Source organism: Lissotriton vulgaris, chromosome 2_1 (assembly GCF_964263255.1).
Source record: "Lissotriton vulgaris chromosome 2_1, aLisVul1.2, whole genome shotgun sequence".
Taxonomy (NCBI): domain Eukaryota; kingdom Metazoa; phylum Chordata; class Amphibia; order Caudata; family Salamandridae; genus Lissotriton; species Lissotriton vulgaris.
The window spans coordinates 753,762,475-753,782,142 of record NC_141687.1 but is presented as its reverse complement, the minus strand read 5'-3'; the positions used below and the strand labels follow the sequence as shown (position 1 = coordinate 753,782,142).

Sequence of the window (19,668 nt, the reverse complement as noted above, 5' to 3'; positions counted from 1 at the left end):
GTGCTCTGATGCCAGCCACGGGTCCTGGACCTGAGGAGGCACCTTTTGGGGATCAGTCCTAACTTCCACAGAAGCCAGCAGAAGGGCTCAGGCAAGTCAAACCAAGTCCAGTTGGTGCTTGTGAACGGGACAGGTGCAGGCAGGGCTCTGGAAGCTTGTGGTGTTCATGCAGCTCCAACAGGAGGTCAGTCAACTGTCCCTTGAAGTCACCTTTGGGGAGGCTGTCTTCAAAGCAAGTATGTCCAATCTTCCTTATGGCAATAGGGCAGGCCTTCTTCAGACTTTTCCACAGGTCCAGGAATGTTCTGATGAGAGATTCTGAAGGTGCCACTTTTTATACCTGGTGTCAGCCTTTGTGTGGGGGAATTCCCCTGCGGATCCGAATGGATTCTGGTCAGTTGGTCAGTTCTTCACCTGGGTTTTACCCCGAAATGTCTAGGGGGACAAAGGCAAGGGCAGGCCTGGTGTCAGGTTCCCTCCGGTGTGCTGCAGGCAGGGTCCTATGGAGCGTAATCAGGGCAGGATACAACTCCTCAGCCATTCTGTCAGAAAGACTCTGTCTCTCCACACCTAGACCTCTTTTGTTCACATGACCCAGGACACTGGTAGAAAAGTACATTTGGTTTAGGTAGAAACGTGCTAACTTCCTGAAAGTGGCATCTTCAAAATATTAACTTAAAATCCAACTTTACCATTATAGAGGATTTTACATTATAATTCACTTGAGTGGAAGAAGCATGGCTCTATTAGTTCCCAAACTCAAGTTATCACTTATTAGGGCTAATAAGGTAACCAAGTGATATTCTATGTGAGAGATAGCCTTACAAAAATGACAAACAATTTTAGGAGTTTTTTCCTGCCAAGACAAATAACCTTAAATACATACGTACTCCTTTTAAAATAACATGCATCCTACCCTATGAGCCTTTAAGGCCTACTTTAACGGGGTGACTTATGAGTAATAAAAGGAAGGTTTAGGCTTAGCCAAAGGTTTATTTTGCTAGGTTGAAATGGCAGCTCAGAACTGCACAACAGTCTGAAGTGGTAGGCTTGAGACATGTTTTGCAGTCCTCCTTTAGTGGGTGGCACAAAGGATACTGCTGCCCACTAGTAGCATTTAATTACAGACCTTGGGCACATGTGGTATCAGTTACTAGGAACTTATACGTACATTAAATGTGCCAATTAGGTGTAGGTCAATTTTACCAAGTTTAAAGAAAAGAGCATACACACTTTGCCACTGGTTAGCAGGGGGAGTTCTAAATCAAACGAAAACAAGCTCAGTAAAAATGGAAAATGAAGGCAAAAATCTGTGGGAATACCACACCAAGAATATCAGGTCTACCACCATGGATGTAAGAGCTAGATTGAAAGTAAAACTGTGAGAGGGGAAACAAGTAATTGTGAAGGACTGGGGGAAAGATGGCGCCAAATGACTGTGATGAGTAGCCTCCTTCAAGCATGAGCTTCTGCGCTGTATGACTAATGAAAAAAAGGTACTGTGTGCTGGCATACTTAGCTGTACCAAGATGAATTAGATGTCTGTTTTAAGCTACACCAGCACTTAACTGTGTCACAGTTGCATGTAACATTCAAAATGCAAGCCATGTGTGCATTTTTTACTTTTTTTTCTTATTAGATTTTAAACATGAACAGAGTCAGAAACCTATGTATTGTACTCCAATACTTGTAGTAAATAAGTCAAGAACAGTACAATATCAAAAACTATGTGTATTACATTATTATCTAAGTACGTATTTTACTCATGAGACATACAAACACAATAGTGCACAGGTGGTGTCAAAGAAGAAAGGAAAACAAAACTCATTCAATGGCTTCCTCGTTTTATTATATGCACTCATTTGATGCTCACTGCAGAATATCACTTTCATACACTTAGATAACAATACCATTTCCTTATCCTCTACTTCAATTTTTGGGGCTATGGAGATTTTCCAGTTTCTTGGACTAACCATATTAGCTGTTAAATTATTGAAGAAAGTACATTTAGAGAAGAGTAAATAAAGTTACTTCTGAGTACCATTTCAACAGTCTCATAAACATATCCCACACATGAAATGTATCTTGTGAATGGGCAATGCTTCACAAAATATATTTAAAAAGCTAACATTTCTGCTTCTCCCTTTTTTCGTGTCTCAATGGAATAATACTCCCAATAAACGTTTCAGCAACAAATTTACCAAATGCTGAACACTCATGCTGCAAAAGCACTTTGTGAACATCATGGCAATAAATGGTTACTAACAACTGCAATCAACGATTATTCCTACATTATTCCTACATTTTCCTTGGAATGTTTGGCGTGTCCATTCCGTTCAATTCAATAACTTTATTTCGGTTCATCTGAACCATAAAAAGTACATAGTCCAAATAAAAACATAAGATCTTTAGATTAAAAATCAAATCTACATGATATGTATAGAATTAGCATGAGATTTAGGAACCTCACTTAAAGCTAAAAATGCCTTCCTATTAAGACTAAAGCCAAATGGCTTTACATCAAGAACATCAAGAAAAGAAAACTTAAAATAGGCTTAAAACGGGTCCCTTATGCCATCTGGAAAGTCCAAGGATTCGCAAAATAAGTTATCAAATACAGCTAACTAACATAAAGATGCTTAAAGTACATAGTGCAAATTCCATTGTGATACATAGTCATTTCAGGGGCTAATTCTATGTGGCATACATACATCGTAAAAATGTAATAAAATGGTTAATAAAAAACATTCAGATCTCATACAGAGCATCCAGCTAAAAGCTTACATCCAACAGGAAAAACAATATAAGAGACAATTCACAGTATCAGAAAGTCATACTATAAAATCATGGTTATCCTATACTGTAAATCTTTATACAAATAAATTGCCACAGAGTAACTGATAGGTAAGGATGGTAACATTTGCAGGTACAAAAAAGGCAGGGTGGCATTGTTTAAAGCTCAAATTACGTAAATTAGGTATGATATATCAACTCCTCAATTCCTTGGAAAAATAAAGAAAAACAGAGTTTGTATGGTGGTCATACCTTTTGATAAACTTTTGTGTTGGAAATGTCACTAAGCAGTGAAAAAAATGTCCAATCTAATGTGGGTCAGACCAAACCAACTAATGGTGGGTGCTATGAACGAGATTAAATATGGTTCTGAAGAAAAAGTAACGAAAGGTATTTGGTTCCTAAGTACATTGGATTTAATTAGTTCATTAGGCAACCTAGCTTACTCAAACAAAGTAAGACACATCTTATTTAATTCTTTCCTTGATATGGAATGCAAAGTTTCAGGGGATTCAAAGAATTCTGGGGGCCCAAAACCCAAACAGATCTGTTTGACATTTTTCAGCCAGGGTATATGATGGCATGCTGCTAAATGAAGGCAATCCATGACTACCTTACAATTTAAAAGAGTGCTAGGACTAGTCCACACTTTGTGTCACAGAAGAATGAGGCACAATCATGCTGTGTTGACTAGGAACAGAATCCCCAGTTCCAAATGGCAAACATGTGACAAACAGCTGTGAGGTACTGACAGAAGAGATCTAATAACGAATTCTCCACAATTTGTAAAGAGGTCATATCGCAGAATCCAATTCCTCTGCCCCACAGAATGAAGTTGATATACACTTGACTTATATGTAGTTAATATTTAATCAACCGGCTTATAGTCGAGTTTGTGTGCAAACGTATTCAAGGCAGCACTTCATTTTACAGATATACATTTCCTTGCTTTAAAAGCATCCTTCCAAGACCAGTTCTGTGAGAACATGACCCCTAGAATTAAAAAAAAATGGTAAAACTAAGTTTAGTGTTGTCAAGGAAAATTTCCCGACATCTTACGAAGCATGTATACTCATTTCAGTGAGATTTAAGCATCAAGGACTCTATCTCACAAATAGGAATACATTTTCTGGTTAAGTAAGATGTGTACTGCACACAACAGCCAGTGGCGGCTCCTCTGATATCGCATCACTACTTTCAAGCAGTGCGAGAAGCTAAAACACAAAATGATAATAAATTTAGTTATTATCATTTTATGTTTGTGGTACTTTGCATGTGGGCGGGATTGCTCTGCTCTTGGAGCAGGACAAGGGGAGGAGTGGTTTGCCCACTCTAAGTGCGCAATGACTGTCAGGGCACCCAAACCAGTCATGCCTACTTTATTCTTTCTTCATCACGGCTACATTACAGCCTCCATGGAGAACATGCCCACCCCTCCAGCCCCTAGCTGAGAGCCGTATCACGGCGCTCAGACCAATCACAACACTACGAGGCCTACGAGGTAGAATTCTACGAGGCCTTAGGGTAGAATGCGCTATACAAATACAATTTTCATTTCATTTTAACACTGTTGTGATTGGCTTACGGGAGGGAGCCTGGCTGCCTGTTCCTGGAGTCGGAGGCAGGAGAGTAGGAGCAGAGACGCAGGACATGGCGGCAAGGTAAGTTATTTTATTTTTTATTATGATCCCTCCTGCAAACACGATCCCCCATCCCACCAGGCAACCCCAGGACAGCCCATCCACGAGCCATGCCGGCCACTACAGACAACATGAAGATGTTTTCTTCTGCAATCACAGTGCCAAAAACTCCCAACATGTTTTCCAACCTAAACACAGAATGAGACTTCTGCACCCCGTAGTCATTTGCAAATGTAATGACCTTCAATGCAAAATCGAATATGAGAACCACGTTTCTGGCATATGTCGAACTATCATCCTGCAGAGGACGATAATTTAGAACTTTAAGATATAATGGTGATTTTTTTTTTCCTTTGTTCTCAAAATCAAAACCAAATTGTGCCAATTCTTTTCAGTGTTAAGATCCACTAGTAAAGTTTTGACGTTGTTGTTTTATGATCTAATTCTTAGAATATGGCTTAAGCTCTTCACCCCTACTCCCTTATCCTCTTTCAGGACTCGAGTTCAATGTAAAAGGAGGTAGATTCCATCCATAAAGCTCCTGAAATGTTCGTTAAGTGTCAGACAATCAGACACCTGACAGATTAGGATTGTCTATAGGAAAGAAACATGAATTGGGCACAAAAATCGAAGAAATGGATGGCCATCTAAATGTGTAAATGTGACTCAGGACAGTCATTGACTGTGTGTCTGAACAAAGGAAATATGTTATAATTTAACTCAACATATTACAGTCTATTGACATTAAAGATGGAGGTATGCAAGGCTGCAAAATTTCATTGACAGACTTTGTGAGTTTTGTTTTCAAAACGTCACAACCGTCTTGAAGGTTTGCAATGAGTACTGCGTTAAAGGAAAATGTATATTGAAAAGTTCTAGCAAACATAGAATTAGTAATGTGTAGATGCCCGATAAATTCTCATATTAAGCTTGACAATTTCTTGCAAAACATGTTTCTGTGAGAAAACTCTAAAGTTAAACCTTTTCGAGAGAATATTTGCCTTCTAATGAAGTAGTGACCTAGTGACAAACTTCAGTGAAATTATAATTTTTGACACTACTAGGAACAATATGAGTTTAATATGTTTTTGATCTTATCCCTAGGACCATATTTTTTGCAAGGGCTAATGCAACATTTAGTTAAGAAATGTACATATTTGGGATCTCTATTTTTTGGTTTCTATGAAATTATTTTTATTTTAAACGTTGCTTAGTTTTAATACTTACATGCAGAGATCACTAGTGCAGCTAGCCATGAAAGGGAAAGGACTCACATAGTCATGGCACTGTTCAAATGGCTGTGATAATAATGTATTGCACAAGGTATATACGCTCTAGAAAAAAAAACAGTAAAAAATTAGATCCACCAATACTTAGTCATTATTTGTTTATGCTAGAGAAAATACAATGCGTGTGTTTCAAGTAATAGGAATTACATAAACAGAAAAACAAGCCTTAAAAAATATATATATCAGCATTAAAAGCAACATAGATTTAAAAAGAAATTTATATTTTCTATTTTGATCATTTAGTTATATTATTTTAGGTCACAAGAAACAACATTTTGAAACACAATAAGTGTCCATCAAACAAACATGTTTTATTTATATAATTTAATGTTAGGTAATTCATTTTTTGTGATCTTCTCTACACAAGCAACTCCTGAGAGCATCTGCTGCTGCTAGATGTGACTGTTCTTGCCTTTAAAAGAAAAGGCATGCTTGTCCATTGCATCTCAACACGAGAAGCTGTCATCGCTTCCTATTTCTGCCATCAACATGTTCATCAAGGATTGCCCTTGCAAAGCCAGAACCTTCAACTCCTCATATTACATGGAGCTATTAAGACTAAAGTGTTCTGTCAGAGTCCATTCACTTGTCACAATCTCACAATGAGAAGTCTCTTTGTAAATGGCATGTTCAATTGTGTAGCCTGAATGAAAGTCTTGGGTATTTGTTAAGATAGAGTGAAACTCCAGGTTATTTTTTTCCAGTTTGGCCGCTAAATCCACCGCTCTACCTTACGTACCTCACCAGCACGGTGCTCCGATCCAGCCTTTTAAAAGAAATTATTTTCAGTCACTCAGTTTGATGAGCAGGTTCGGAATATCATATCAGGTCTTTAGACCTAGCAGTCACTTTAAAAAGTGTAATCCTTTGTAATGAACACACAAGTCACATTTTTATTTCTGTAGAATATGTATTTTTGTGGTATCATGTGCCAAAATGTTTTACATTCTTCTCATTTTTTGTGATTACATTCACACTATCAGTGTTGTATTAATCATTTTACATCCTCAAAACCTATTTAAAATGAATAGTTTAGCTTGAGATTAATCCAGATATGCCTCTGCAAGATTGGCATGGTAGATCAGAGTCAGTTACATGTTAAGTTGATGCTCCCGACAAAACCAGATGGGTGTTGTATAAACCGAGTCTTTGGCTAAGCTTTACAAGGTTTGCTTTTACACCCATGGATAACACGAGTAAACTTAGTTCAACGTACCAGTGCTGAATGAAAAAACAGGCTATTCTAGCCCCGCAGAGCCCTACCCAATGCATAACTGCGGTGGAGTTAATGCTTTTAGGTTACAGGGAGCAGCGGTAATTCAACTGATCGTTTGATAATGATTTACACACCGAAGAGGACTAGAAACGGAATATGTATTTCAAAATATTTATTTAAAAATATTTATTTCAAAATATCGAGTTCTAGTGCGTATAATATTGGTAACATCACAGAAGAAAATAAATAGCAGTTAAGCTTTTCAATAACAGTGAACACAGGGGAAAATCATAACATCACAATTTATAGCCCTTACTCCCTCACTGTGCTATGATAGTTCTAGCAGACAAATAAATACTAAGCCTACGTTTTGGAGGTGGTGCTAACGGGACAACAGGGCTTTTTGTCTGGAATAGCTTGTCAGCTATTTTGAGCACAAGGCCAAATGCTAGGAAATTGTGTCTGTGCAAGAACACAATCCTGGCACCAGTTTGTGACGGCAGAATGTTGGAAATGGGGGTCTCTAGTTGGCAGAGGTAGGTACTTTTGTCCAAGTATGGACCCTTCTTCCTAGTTAGGGCAAGGGAGTTACACTCATTAAATAACTCCTGCTCACCCCCTTAGTAGCTTGGCGCGAACAGTCATGCTTATCGTAGAGGCAGTTTGTAAAGCATTTGCACATAACCAACAGTAACATCATGAAAACACTACAAAAGGACATCACACCAGTTTTAGAAAAATATCCAATATTTTATATACCTAAATTAAGACCAAAACAATTGAAAAAATCCACAATACTGAACTTCAAAATGTAGACTTTGCTAGAATACTTGAAAAATACAGTTCCTTAAAGTTGGTAGCTCCATCCGGGGCTATTATGGTGTCGTGAACAACCAATCCATACAGTTCTGGCTGACCACGGCGTTACCTTTAGAAATGTAGGGTGTTGGCGATTTCTCGATGAGCTATGATGATCTGGCGTCAGCAGGCGTCGGTTCCGGAAGTCGGTGTAGGAGTCATTAGGCCCTTGGAGTCACACTTGTTACAGATCAAACTCCTTGCGTTTGAAGTCGGGAGTGCCGCATCGGAAGGCGTCGGGTGCTGCGGTGCAAATTGCAGCGGTGCGGCTTGTGGTGACCTCAGGTCGTGGTGCAGGCAACAGCTCTGTGACGGTTGTCCAGTGCCGTCTTGAGACTAGGGCTGCAGTGCAAAATGATGCGGTGCTCGTCGCAGTGCTGTCCGGTCACGGTGGAAGCAGCAGCGTTTTCGCTGCTGAAGCACTGTCGTCGCCTGATGAACTAGAGTCGATGGCGTTGGTAGGCCCAGGTTGCGGTGCGGGATGAGGATGGTGCATTGTGTAACTTATGAGCATTACCCTCGAACCACGGGGGAAAGCAGCGGCGTCGATGTCAGCCTGGAACGGCGGCATCAGGGATATCAAGGCTACGTCGTGAAGCAAGGCGGTGTGAAGTGCGGTGCCTCCAGTTCATGGTGCGATCAGCGCCTCGGTGGCGGCGTCCGTGAGACCAGGGTTGCTGTGCGGCAGTGCCCTCTGTGGTGCCTTCAGGAAACAGAGTCGGTAGCGGCAGTATAGACAGCATCAGGTTGCTTTTTCTTCTGTTACAGCAAAAATACACAGTCCCCAGTGCTCATGGCAGAAGAACTTGAAGTCTTTGCTGTTGCTGAGTCTTCTTGAACAGGGGGCAAGCTCTACATAAATGTAAAAAACACCCTCACTAAAAGATGCATTTTAAAATTCTGAGTTCAGGCATACTAAACTTTATTTTTCTACCATGTTGCCATGGGTATTTATGTTTATAAGATGTTATAAGTAATCTCCCCATTCAAACCTATGGGAACAGGTAGCCTTGCAATAGTGAAAAACGAAATTGGCAGTATTTCACTATCAGGACATATCACACACACCAGGGTATGTCCTACCTTTTACATACACTGCTCCCTGACCACAGGGGTGCCCTGGGCCTACCTTAGGGGTGACTAACATGTAAGAAAAGGTAAGGGTAGGGCCTGGAAAGTGGGTGCACTTGCCAGGTTGACATGGCAGTACTAGACTGCGCACAGACTCTGCTGTGACAGGTCTGAGTTACCTTTACTCTCCTACCTTTCACATACACTGCACTCTACTCATGGGGGTACCTTGGGCCTACCTGGGGAGTGCCTTGCATGTAAGAAAGCGAGGGTTAGGGCCTGGCAAGTGGGTGCAAGGTCACCATTTCAGTTCAAAACTGCACACAGACACTGCAGTAGCAGGTCTGAGTACCCCATTGAAAGGCTACTGGTGTTAGTAGCACAATCAGTGCTGCAGGCCCACTAGTTGCATTTGATTTACAGGCTCTGGGCTCACACGTCCACATTACTAGGGGCTTAGTAGTAAATCAAATAAGCCAGTTATGGATACGTCAATCCATACACAGTTTACCCGGAGAGGATATGCACTTTACCACTTATTAGCAGTGGTAAAGTGCCCAAAGTCCTAAGACCAACGAAAGATAGGTCAAACACAGGAGGCCCAAAAGCAAAAAGTCTGGGGTTGACATGCTGAAAAAGCCAAGTCTAACAGTCTCCATTTTAGTTAGTCCTATGATCTGACTCCATTTTTAGGTAGGCCCTGAATCCATCTTAGGTAATGGAAGTTTACATTTTCTCAATTTTAGGTAATAGGAGTCGCCATTTACCTCAATTTCTTCAGAATCTTCCACATGCCTGCCTTTGATGCACATGTCTTACGTGCCTATCTTTCCAAGAACAGTGAAAGTGTTAAGTGATTCAGATATAGACATCAACAAAACACCCAGTGCAATATAAGTCTGGGACTGGTATCTTTTTCAAGGTCAAAAACCAACCATAACCCAAAGAATGGTGTCTATATTGGCATATTTTTATCTTATTAGTATAGCCACTGATATATATATGATTATGTCAAAACATTCCAGAGGTGACATTGCAATTTATATCTCAAATAAGATACAATATATACGGACTACCACTTAACCACTTAGGAGAGAAAGCACCAGATTCTATTTTGACAGAAGAAACCTTCAGCAAGACTCCCCAAAGCTCTGCGAAACATTCTATTCTGTGTAGGAAATTGCCCTTTTTGCAGGGTTATCCCCAAACATTTTGCTTCTTCTATATATTTTCCTGACCTCTCTTTGTTGGTTTTAGGACTCTGGGCACTTTACCACTGTTGATCAGTGCTAAAGTGCATATGCTCTCTGTGTAAATTGATATTATGGATTGGAGTTCCATGATTGGCACATATGATTTACTGGTAAGTTCCTAGTAAAGTGCACTGAGAGTGCCAGGACCTGTAAATCAAATGCTACTAGTGGGCCTGCAGCACTGATTGTGCCACCCACAGAAGATGGAGAAATGGAGTTTAGGATTCCTGAACTTTAGCAAAGATGATTTTATATTGTGTGTTTGAAAGTGCCACTTTCAGAAAGTGTCAAAAATCAATGGGGGAAGGGATCACTTGTCCTGAGTAACCAGGGTTTTATTCTCTAATTCGATTCTGGTGCCGATAAAAAACCCTCATTCACGTACCAAGGCTCGATTGGCTGTGTATCTTGATTCTCCACCTTGTTGTGAGCAACATGACAGCATCATCATCGGGTTTGATTGTATGCTTCCTCCACCCGGAGGTTGTCCACTGGTTATTATAGTAGTGATTAGTGATCAAAAATAGGGTGTTCAAATAAAAAGGCTTCTATAACCAGTTCTGACAAATTTTAATTGGTGCTGGAAAGAAGGCCTAGTTAGAAAAGATTGGGCATGCGTAGGAAGCTTGGTTAGGGGGCTTCCGCACTGTGTTATGTCCATAAAAAGGTCGAAATGTTTCAGCCACAAGTCGCCCGTAAGGGGTCGAGTTGGTTTTCTTCAGGACCTACTATCTATAGTGAACAATAGAGAAAAATTAAGGTAACCTCATTTTGTAGGTTAGATTCTAAGACTTATTTTTCTTGAATTAGGAAAGGCCTTTAAGTACCTGTAGATATTGAAAAAAGGGGGCAGGGGTGACAAGACAGACAATACAAACATATATAGATAGCACAAATGCGCAATATCATAGATGCTGATGTGCTAATATACATGAAGAAGTGTTAAGAAACTTAAAAATGGCAATTCTTTCTTACAGAAGGCAACATTCTCTCATTCCCGTTAAGGTAAACTTTCTCTCATTGATCATATTGTGCATGTTGAGAATCTATTGGTCATGTGCGCAAATTTGTATCTACAGCGTTCACTCCTAGATCTATGTGTGGAGAGTGAAAGGATTGGTGGTAGTGTTCCTCTAGAAGAGGGAAAGCATCCGCACATACAGTATTATTCTTCTCAGAGTAATTCTTTAGGACGTATAAGTAGAACAAGAGGTTTTTGGCATTTTTTGACCACGGTTACTGAGTCGGCCGACACTCGACTCGCTGGAGACTTATCATGTTCTCTTGTGCAACAAACTTGCTTTTTTGACTAGGAGAGACCACCCGCCAAGCTTTGCTTCATTGAACTAAAAAAACGGGTGCGCACTCCGAGCAATATTGACGGTTAGGTTCAGGATACATTTATATATACTGAACTTTGATCCTTTTTACACCAACTGCTTCATCATTGAATACTAAATGAACAGATACAACAGCCATACTCTCACTGATAGGAGGGAAGGCTATCATCTATGAGGAGACATTACTGGGTGACATTTTCCCGCCGCATTACCGTGGTCGCTTTAATGCAGTTGTCCGCGCATCTACTTTTCCTTGCATTGAAAAAGTCTCTGTGAGACGAAACACGTGTCGGCGGTGTGAACTGTGAAGTTGTTATAAACTATTGGTGTTTAATAAAAGAATCTTTGGAGGAAATCACCTTGACTTGGATCTCTGAATTTGGAGTTGTATGAATACAAATATGGACATTGTACAAGCTATGATTATGGACTAACTTTAGAGAAAACAACGGGTTTTGGACTTTAAATATAGCCAGATGAATCTTTATGGCATATATTAAATCAACATAAACAGGAGTGCTAGAGTGGCTTGTTATCTTCTTTTCTTGTGATTGAGACACTACCACTTTGCTGTGTGATTTTCTGGGTTGGCCTCTGGTCGCTGCTTCTATATTGGGCAAGGAAAGGACTGGATTGTCCTTTACGCATTCTAAGTATCTTAAAGGGCTTGATGCAGATCTTGCCTCCTCTAGGAAGTCTCAGGGACATTAAAAACTTCAACTTCTTCTGGGTACTGGCTTGTCGAGCTGGATGTTTCAGCTGCTACAGAGGAAAAGGTAACCAAACACTGCTGCCGACTGTGACCTGAAGGCACCACAGAGGGCACTGCCACACTTTTGCACTGTGACCCTGGTCTCACCGATGACGACACTCCAAGCTGACATCGATGCTGCTGCCTGCACCATGGTTTGGGGGCTCTGCTCGTAAGTTACACGATGCACCGCTCTGTCCCACACCGAAGCCATGGCCCACTGACATGAGCGTCATCAACTCCAAGTCCTCAACCAACGCCACTGACTGCACCGCGACCTGTGGGCCTGGCATACTGCATTGCCCTGTCTCACACAGCAGCCTTAGGGCTACCGACGACAGCACTTCAGCAGCAATGATGCCACTGCTGCACTGTGACGTGTCCACACCGCAACGAGCACCACCATCTGTGCACTGCAGCCATGGTCTCACCGATGCTGCTGGAAGACTGGCTGCACCTTGACCTGAGGGGACCACACATCGCACTGCTCCTCTTCACACCACAGACCTGACGCCTGCCGACACTGGCGCTCCTGACTTCAAACTCACGGAGTTCGATTTGCAATAGATGTGACTTCAACTGCACCGACTTTCGGAACCAACGCCTGGCGACACTACATCTCTGGAGATCACTGCAAAGTCCAATGCCCTACATCTTCAAAGGTACTGTTTTACGGGTCTCAGAGACACTGTCTCTGGCCCACTATGTGCAACCGGCCGGAACTATTAGATTTGTTTGTTCACAATGCCATTATCAGTGAATGTGCTTTTTGATTGATCTTGCTCATCAGACATATTCATTATACATCTACAGAATGAAGCCACATGCCAGGAACGTGCACTGATGAAATAGAAATCCATAATGTGTCACATGTTCAAAAACATGTCTTCAAAATGAAATGAAAAAGGGGTCTCTGTTCTGAAAGACATGATACATACAAGGGCAGCATGCAGTCACCTGTCAGCCCGATTCTTCTGCAGATATAAGGCTGTTGAGTTCTGGACACAGTAAGTCAGTGAAATCTCAAGACTTTGGTTACTAAAAGCCAGTTGGGCAATGGAAGAGCTTGTTACTAAACCAGCCCAAAGCTCTGTTAAACCGGCTCGGTGGGGTAGAGAGTGACCTTGGGTCCAGATAGTCATGTGTTAGGGGCAAGTGTCTGGCAAGCTGGTAAGGATGAGGACAAAACAGTTACATGTTGTGCTGGTTCCCCTGAAGTGTGGATATGAGTATGTTGAGGCCAGTTAAATTATGGCAGTGCTTCTGAAAGGATATCTAACACTAAATGGAGCTATGAGTTATCAAATATAGTTGACCTTCTGATTACATGGTTATTTAATTCATTGATTCACTGCTAAATATTTAAAAGAATGAGTGCTAGTGCCCAAAGCTCTGCTCAGAAGCTCGAAACAGGTGAAATTAAATGTGAGCATGCAGAATACCAAGGCTGAGCAGTCTTAAATCCATCTCTTGTTTCTTTAGTTGACTGCCAGACACTCCCTGCCATTTTCTGTCTTTCTCTTCTTCTGTCTTTCTGCTTTGCGTATTTTCCCCCTCTTGCTAAATATTTGATGAGGATAAATAAGTGGCGGTCCTGAAAACACAAGTACTGGTGGCCCCCATCAACATCCACTGGTTCAAAATAAGCACTGCATAAATTCCACTCTCTTTGGACATTCACATTGAACGTTGCAGTCTTTTTTCAAACTACACAAACACATTGGAGCTGACAAGTCAGTTCCTTATGTATCATTTGCCCCCTTTGGATAAATCTCACATGAATTGCCAAGAACTATGTAGAAGAGCAGAATAAGACCCCGCAATATATATTCAACATTTGTTTAGGATAGAAAAAATAAATTTAATGCAATTAGTATATCACAGGAACTTTGTGATGTTGCTTACTGGGTAATCATGTTTAAATGCTTTCATTATAAAGTGCACTATCAGCATAATACTTACAATACAAGATGGTACTTATTTTACCTGTTTTGAGGCATTTTTTATAGTATGGCCGATGTCAATAGGGCAGCTATTGTTTTGAAGAATAACTAGATATATAGGCAGACAAGACCAATGTATCTATGTATATTTTTCAATTTGTATACATCATTGTGAGAAATATCACAATAGGGATCTCACCTGTAAAAACAAACTGTTTTGCATTAGACAAGGTGGCTCATAGTGATAAGGGACCTCCCATTCAAATATATCACTGGGATCCTTTTCTTCCCAACTGTTTACAAAGAGTGCAATATCATCTGTCAAGACTTTGGTTACTAAAAGCCAGTTGGGCAATGGAAGAGCTTGTTACTAAACCAGCCCAAAGCTCTGTTAAACCGGCTCGGTGGGGTAGAGAGTGACCTTGGGTCCAGATAGTCATGTGTTAGGGGCAAGTGTCTGGCAAGCTGGTAAGGATGAGGACAAAACAGTTACATGTTGTGCTGGTTCCCCTGAAGTGTGGATATGAGTATGTTGAGGCCAGTTAAATTATGGCAGTGCTTCTGAAAGGATATCTAACACTAAATGGAGCTATGAGTTATCAAATATAGTTGACCTTCTGATTACATGGTTATTTAATTCATTGATTCACTGCTAAATATTTAAAAGAATGAGTGCTAGTGCCCAAAGCTCTGCTCAGAAGCTCGAAACAGGTGAAATTAAATGTGAGCATGCAGAATACCAAGGCTGAGCAGTCTTAAATCCATCTCTTGTTTCTTTAGTTGACTGCCAGACACTCCCTGCCATTTTCTGTCTTTCTCTTCTTCTGTCTTTCTGCTTTGCGTATTTTCCCCCTCTTGCTAAATATTTGATGAGGATAAATAAGTGGCGGTCCTGAAAACACAAGTACTGGTGGCCCCCATCAACATCCACTGGTTCAAAATAAGCACTGCATAAATTCCACTCTCTTTGGACATTCACATTGAACGTTGCAGTCTTTTTTCAAACTACACAAACACATTGGAGCTGACAAGTCAGTTCCTTATGTATCATTTGCCCCCTTTGGATAAATCTCACATGAATTGCCAAGAACTATGTAGAAGAGCAGAATAAGACCCCGCAATATATATTCAACATTTGTTTAGGATAGAAAAAATAAATTTAATGCAATTAGTATATCACAGGAACTTTGTGATGTTGCTTACTGGGTAATCATGTTTAAATGCTTTCATTATAAAGTGCACTATCAGCATAATACTTACAATACAAGATGATACTTATTTTACCTGTTTTGAGGCATTTTTTATAGTATGGCCGATGTCAATAGGGCAGCTATTGTTTTGAAGAATAACTAGATATATAGGCAGACAAGACCAATGTATCTATGTATATTTTTCAATTTGTATACATCATTGTGAGAAATATCACAATAGGGATCTCACCTGTAAAAACAAACTGTTTTGCATTAGACAAGGTGGCTCATAGTGATAAGGGACCTCCCATTCAAATATATCACTGGGATCCTTTTCTTCCCAACTGTTTACAAAGAGTGCAATATCATCTGTCAATCTACCTAGAAGAGAATGGGAAGACAATTGGTTGAGGGTTGAAGGGTAATACCAACATCTGAAAATATTTTAGATAACATTTTGCACATGAAAAAATAATGCTATAACTAATACATGAGACGTGCAAAACACCAAAAGTAATTTGGACACTTTTCTTTATTAAAATGTATCAATTCTAATTGCACATGTTGGTCAAATAACATGGAGACATTCAAGTAAGAGCTCAGAGGTTTTCAAATCTTTGTAGAAGGTATGTGGTCTGCAAAGAAGTAGTAGGGGCTGTTGTAATACAGATGCTGGTTTCTTCAAGAGGCAGTGACCGCAAACCGACGCAGTTGCCCCTATTGGCAATTTCCATTAGATCGTGATGGTCCTCAATGTGATCACAATTAGACAATTGGTTAAGTGGCATGCTAGTTTGGTGTGGTGATCAGTGAAAATGTAGAATGTTGAACACCGAGTTCCATAAAGAACTGAAAAGAGCGACCCAGCACCCTTTTGACAGCCCTACTGCACTGTGTGAACCCCTGGACATCAGCTATGCTAGAGTGGTTGCGAGGCAATCTTTCTGATACTGCTGTAGCTATTTCAATGTGCAATAAAAACACATGGTGCTGCAGGGTAAAAATAATGACACAATGGAAGAGAGGTGAGTTTTCAGGAATTTGCCCTTGAGGATTCATTTGGTTTCTGGTGAGTTATCAGCACTTTGCTAAGCCTCAGGCTTTGGTTAATCTGTATGTGTGGAAGTAGTTGAGACCATGACCCGAGACTGAGATTAGAGAGTGTCTGAATAGTCTCAAAACCCTGATACTTTAGGTGATAATGAGGGTGGTATTTGGGACACAGGAGACAACCTGTGGAAGCAGTTGCAAGTGTGGTAGTTGCACTTCCATGGTGCTTTCTCAGCTATTTTATTGTCCTGATTGACAAGTGGAGAGCAGTTCCTGGGTGTCAGAAGAGGTTCTTCTGGCAGAATGATCCCATCACACCCAATAGGACCATAGCCAGCGATAAGATGGAAACAAGAAGCCCAAACATGGAACTTTCAGCAAATGAATAAGGATCGAAGCAAGTTGGACCTTAGGAGAACATAAGGGCAAATGGATTTTTCCTTTCTGCTGCTGCAACGACTGAATTCTTGTTTCTGAACATTGTGTATTCTAAGTCTTCAAATTCTGTCACTGGCTAAGAACACCATCATCTTACACTTTGCAGCAGAGGAGACCCAAATGACGTGAAACATCTTTGGACCTACACAATCATGTGTCTTCCTATTTGTCCACATTCACAACATGTTATACAGGTTCACTGGAAGAGCAGAAAGTAGATTGGTTTCCCCGACATACAGAAGGATTATTGGCGGAGTTGTCTCTTCCAAGAATTATACTCATGAACTTGCAGATTTTACCAGATGTCAGCACTTAGCGCTTAGTTCACTGAGTCACCTTGCTGCCATTACACAGAGTTTCTCCAATAATATATATTTGAAAAAAGATAGAAGTGCAAAATTAGTAAAGGAAGTAATGGTGTGTAGAAACTCCCTGGAAGGGTAAAGGTGGGAGGGTGGTTAAAGACTGCAGAGCGGGCTCAAGATGAACTTTCACAATGCAAACAGTAGGTGACTGTCCCAAGGCAAACTAAACAAGCATTAGCAAAGCCAATACGTGTCACCTAGGAGAGCTAGTGGGTTTGACAATGTTTTAGCCATGTTGTACAGAAGCATGGATGCTTTGTAGTGTGGCTAAAACTAATTTTAAAGAAGGGCCATAATTCAGCCAACCTAATGCACTTTTTTTTAGTGCTTTAGCTCTGTATGCATCTTGGTCCTTTTTATTATTATTATTTTTAGCGATGCTGCACTGCAGCCATGATGCTATACAGTGAGGCTACAAATCATTGCAAAAGTCTGCAATTCCCATGGTGTACAGCATGAACGAAAAGCATTAGCAGAAACAATAGTCTCAAAGGTGAACCTATTGGCTTTGCCAATGCTTGTTAGATCTCGGCAAAACATTCCTGTGATTCAGTGCGAATCAGTTAATCTCCCACTGCATGAAAAAGAAAACAAATAGGACATTTGGTAAATATCCTATCACACAAAGAATGCATTTGAGCCTATGTCCATGTAACATCTCTTTTCACAATAACAGCAGATAACACAATAAACATACATTTTAAAGGAGAAAAGGGCTTCTTTGAAATGCGTGTGGCAGAGTAAGTCATAGTTACAAATGGCAAGAGTTTCAACATGGACAACAGGGAAGAAGAAAAAATAAAAGTAGCGCCTCAATCACAGCACAATCAGCGGAAGGACAGCACTCAATCTTAGGCAATTCGTACTTTGTCCATGCTCTAGCCAAAACAAGAGGATGTGAAGCCAGCATGCACTGGCCAATCAGAAATCAGCAAGTAAGAGTGACAGTGAAGCCAATGAATGTTAAACAAAGGGAAGGCTGCAAACCCCTTGTTGTATACAATATCCAATGCATGCGAGAGCATGTGCAGTACATGGACTGTTGCAGGCGAGATCTAAAAATGAGAAAATTCTGGTCTACCCTGCACTCATGTGTACTTGGGTCCCCAGAACGATAAATACAATGTAGAAAAGGCAGTAAAGCAGGGAATGAGCCACTGGTGTAAAGTTTGAAACAGTGAAACTCATGTGTTGAACTCATCTAACACAAAGGCAGATCCATCTTGCAAATGAGGAAAATGCCACAACAAACTCTCTTTTATCCTGACTTTTTATTCTTTGAATTTACTGATGAGAGAAATGTGAGCTAAAGTAATTGGTTTTATTTGCTGTTGAATCTATTATTTAAGTGTCTGTTGCAGCTCATATTCCCACTAGAAATTAAATATTGGGTTTTTTTTTTCGTTGTCTCTAAAGCGTCAAATCTGTTACAGCCTATAGCCACGCCAGACTATTTTATTCAAATTCATTGTGGCCACTTCAGAAAAGTATTTTCTGGTATTGCAGGTTGCTCTTCTTTCGTAATTTCTTTGCAGGCTCTCACATGGCTTTATAATTTGGCCTAATAATATCTAAAATGGGAATATTCATATACAATGAGTTGTGTTAACCATTGTGTTGAATAAGGTGACAACCAGAAGTTTCATTTAAAAGCAGGTACGGTTTTATTGTAGTTTCTTTCGAGAGAGAATGAGGTCCTGCACTCCTGGCTCAGCAACCGCCACTCCAGAATGACCGGAGAACCTGGAACGAACTAAAGTTCCAAGGATGACCCATCAACTCCGCGTGGCAAGTCACTGAAGAAAGAAAGAACCATCATAGCATATCTTCTTTTCTTACAGACATAAAAACAAATAGTGAGACATAGTGCATAAACATTGCAATAAACAAAACTTACCAGAAGAGCACAAAGCATCATACCAAGTATGAAGAGTAAATAAATAAATACATAAATGAAACAACATAATCAAAAATATGGAATAAACAGTTATAAAGAATTTATCATAAATTTGAGAAACATCTTCTTTCCTAAAGAACAAGAAAAAGGAGAAGTCAATACTTAACAAAATCATCATATCTCCTTGGAAAACGAATCTCTCATTTAGGTTTTGCTTGTTTGACCTCTTGAAATTTTTTAAATGAAGTAGATTGTTGGGAAAGATGCCCATCATTACAAGTACTAGAATCTTTCTTAGAATACAGTGCAATCCTAAAATTCCAACATTGATCATTTTCTAAAACAACATGCCATCTGTGAACCTGTTAAACTCTAAGAAGATCGGAAAATGTATTCAACCCAAAGTCTTTTCTGCCTAATTTGACCTCGACAAGACCACCTACTTCCACCCTTTCAGTTTTGGTAACATGACTTTCATTGAGAGAAGTAGTGTTCTCTTCATGTAGCCAATGAGGAATTAACTTGGTTTTTACCACTCTACCTCTGAAGAACCGGGGTTTAACCGAGCGGCGTC

The 19,668-nt window shown here is 40.3% G+C and overlaps 1 protein-coding gene across 1 annotated transcript in view; it reads right to left on the bottom strand.

Annotated features, from left to right (window-relative positions):
• Nucleotides 1-19,668, bottom strand: part of OTOG (otogelin) — a 1,187,449-nt gene that overhangs the window by 945,187 nt on the left and 222,594 nt on the right. The window contains exons 7-8 of the mRNA XM_086954148.1: nt 15,595-15,725; nt 5,661-5,767 (exon numbers count right to left, since the gene is read on the bottom strand). Of these exons, the coding sequence (XP_086810274.1) occupies nt 5,661-5,767; nt 15,595-15,725 (238 nt within the window). The remainder of the gene's footprint in view (nt 1-5,660; nt 5,768-15,594; nt 15,726-19,668) is intronic.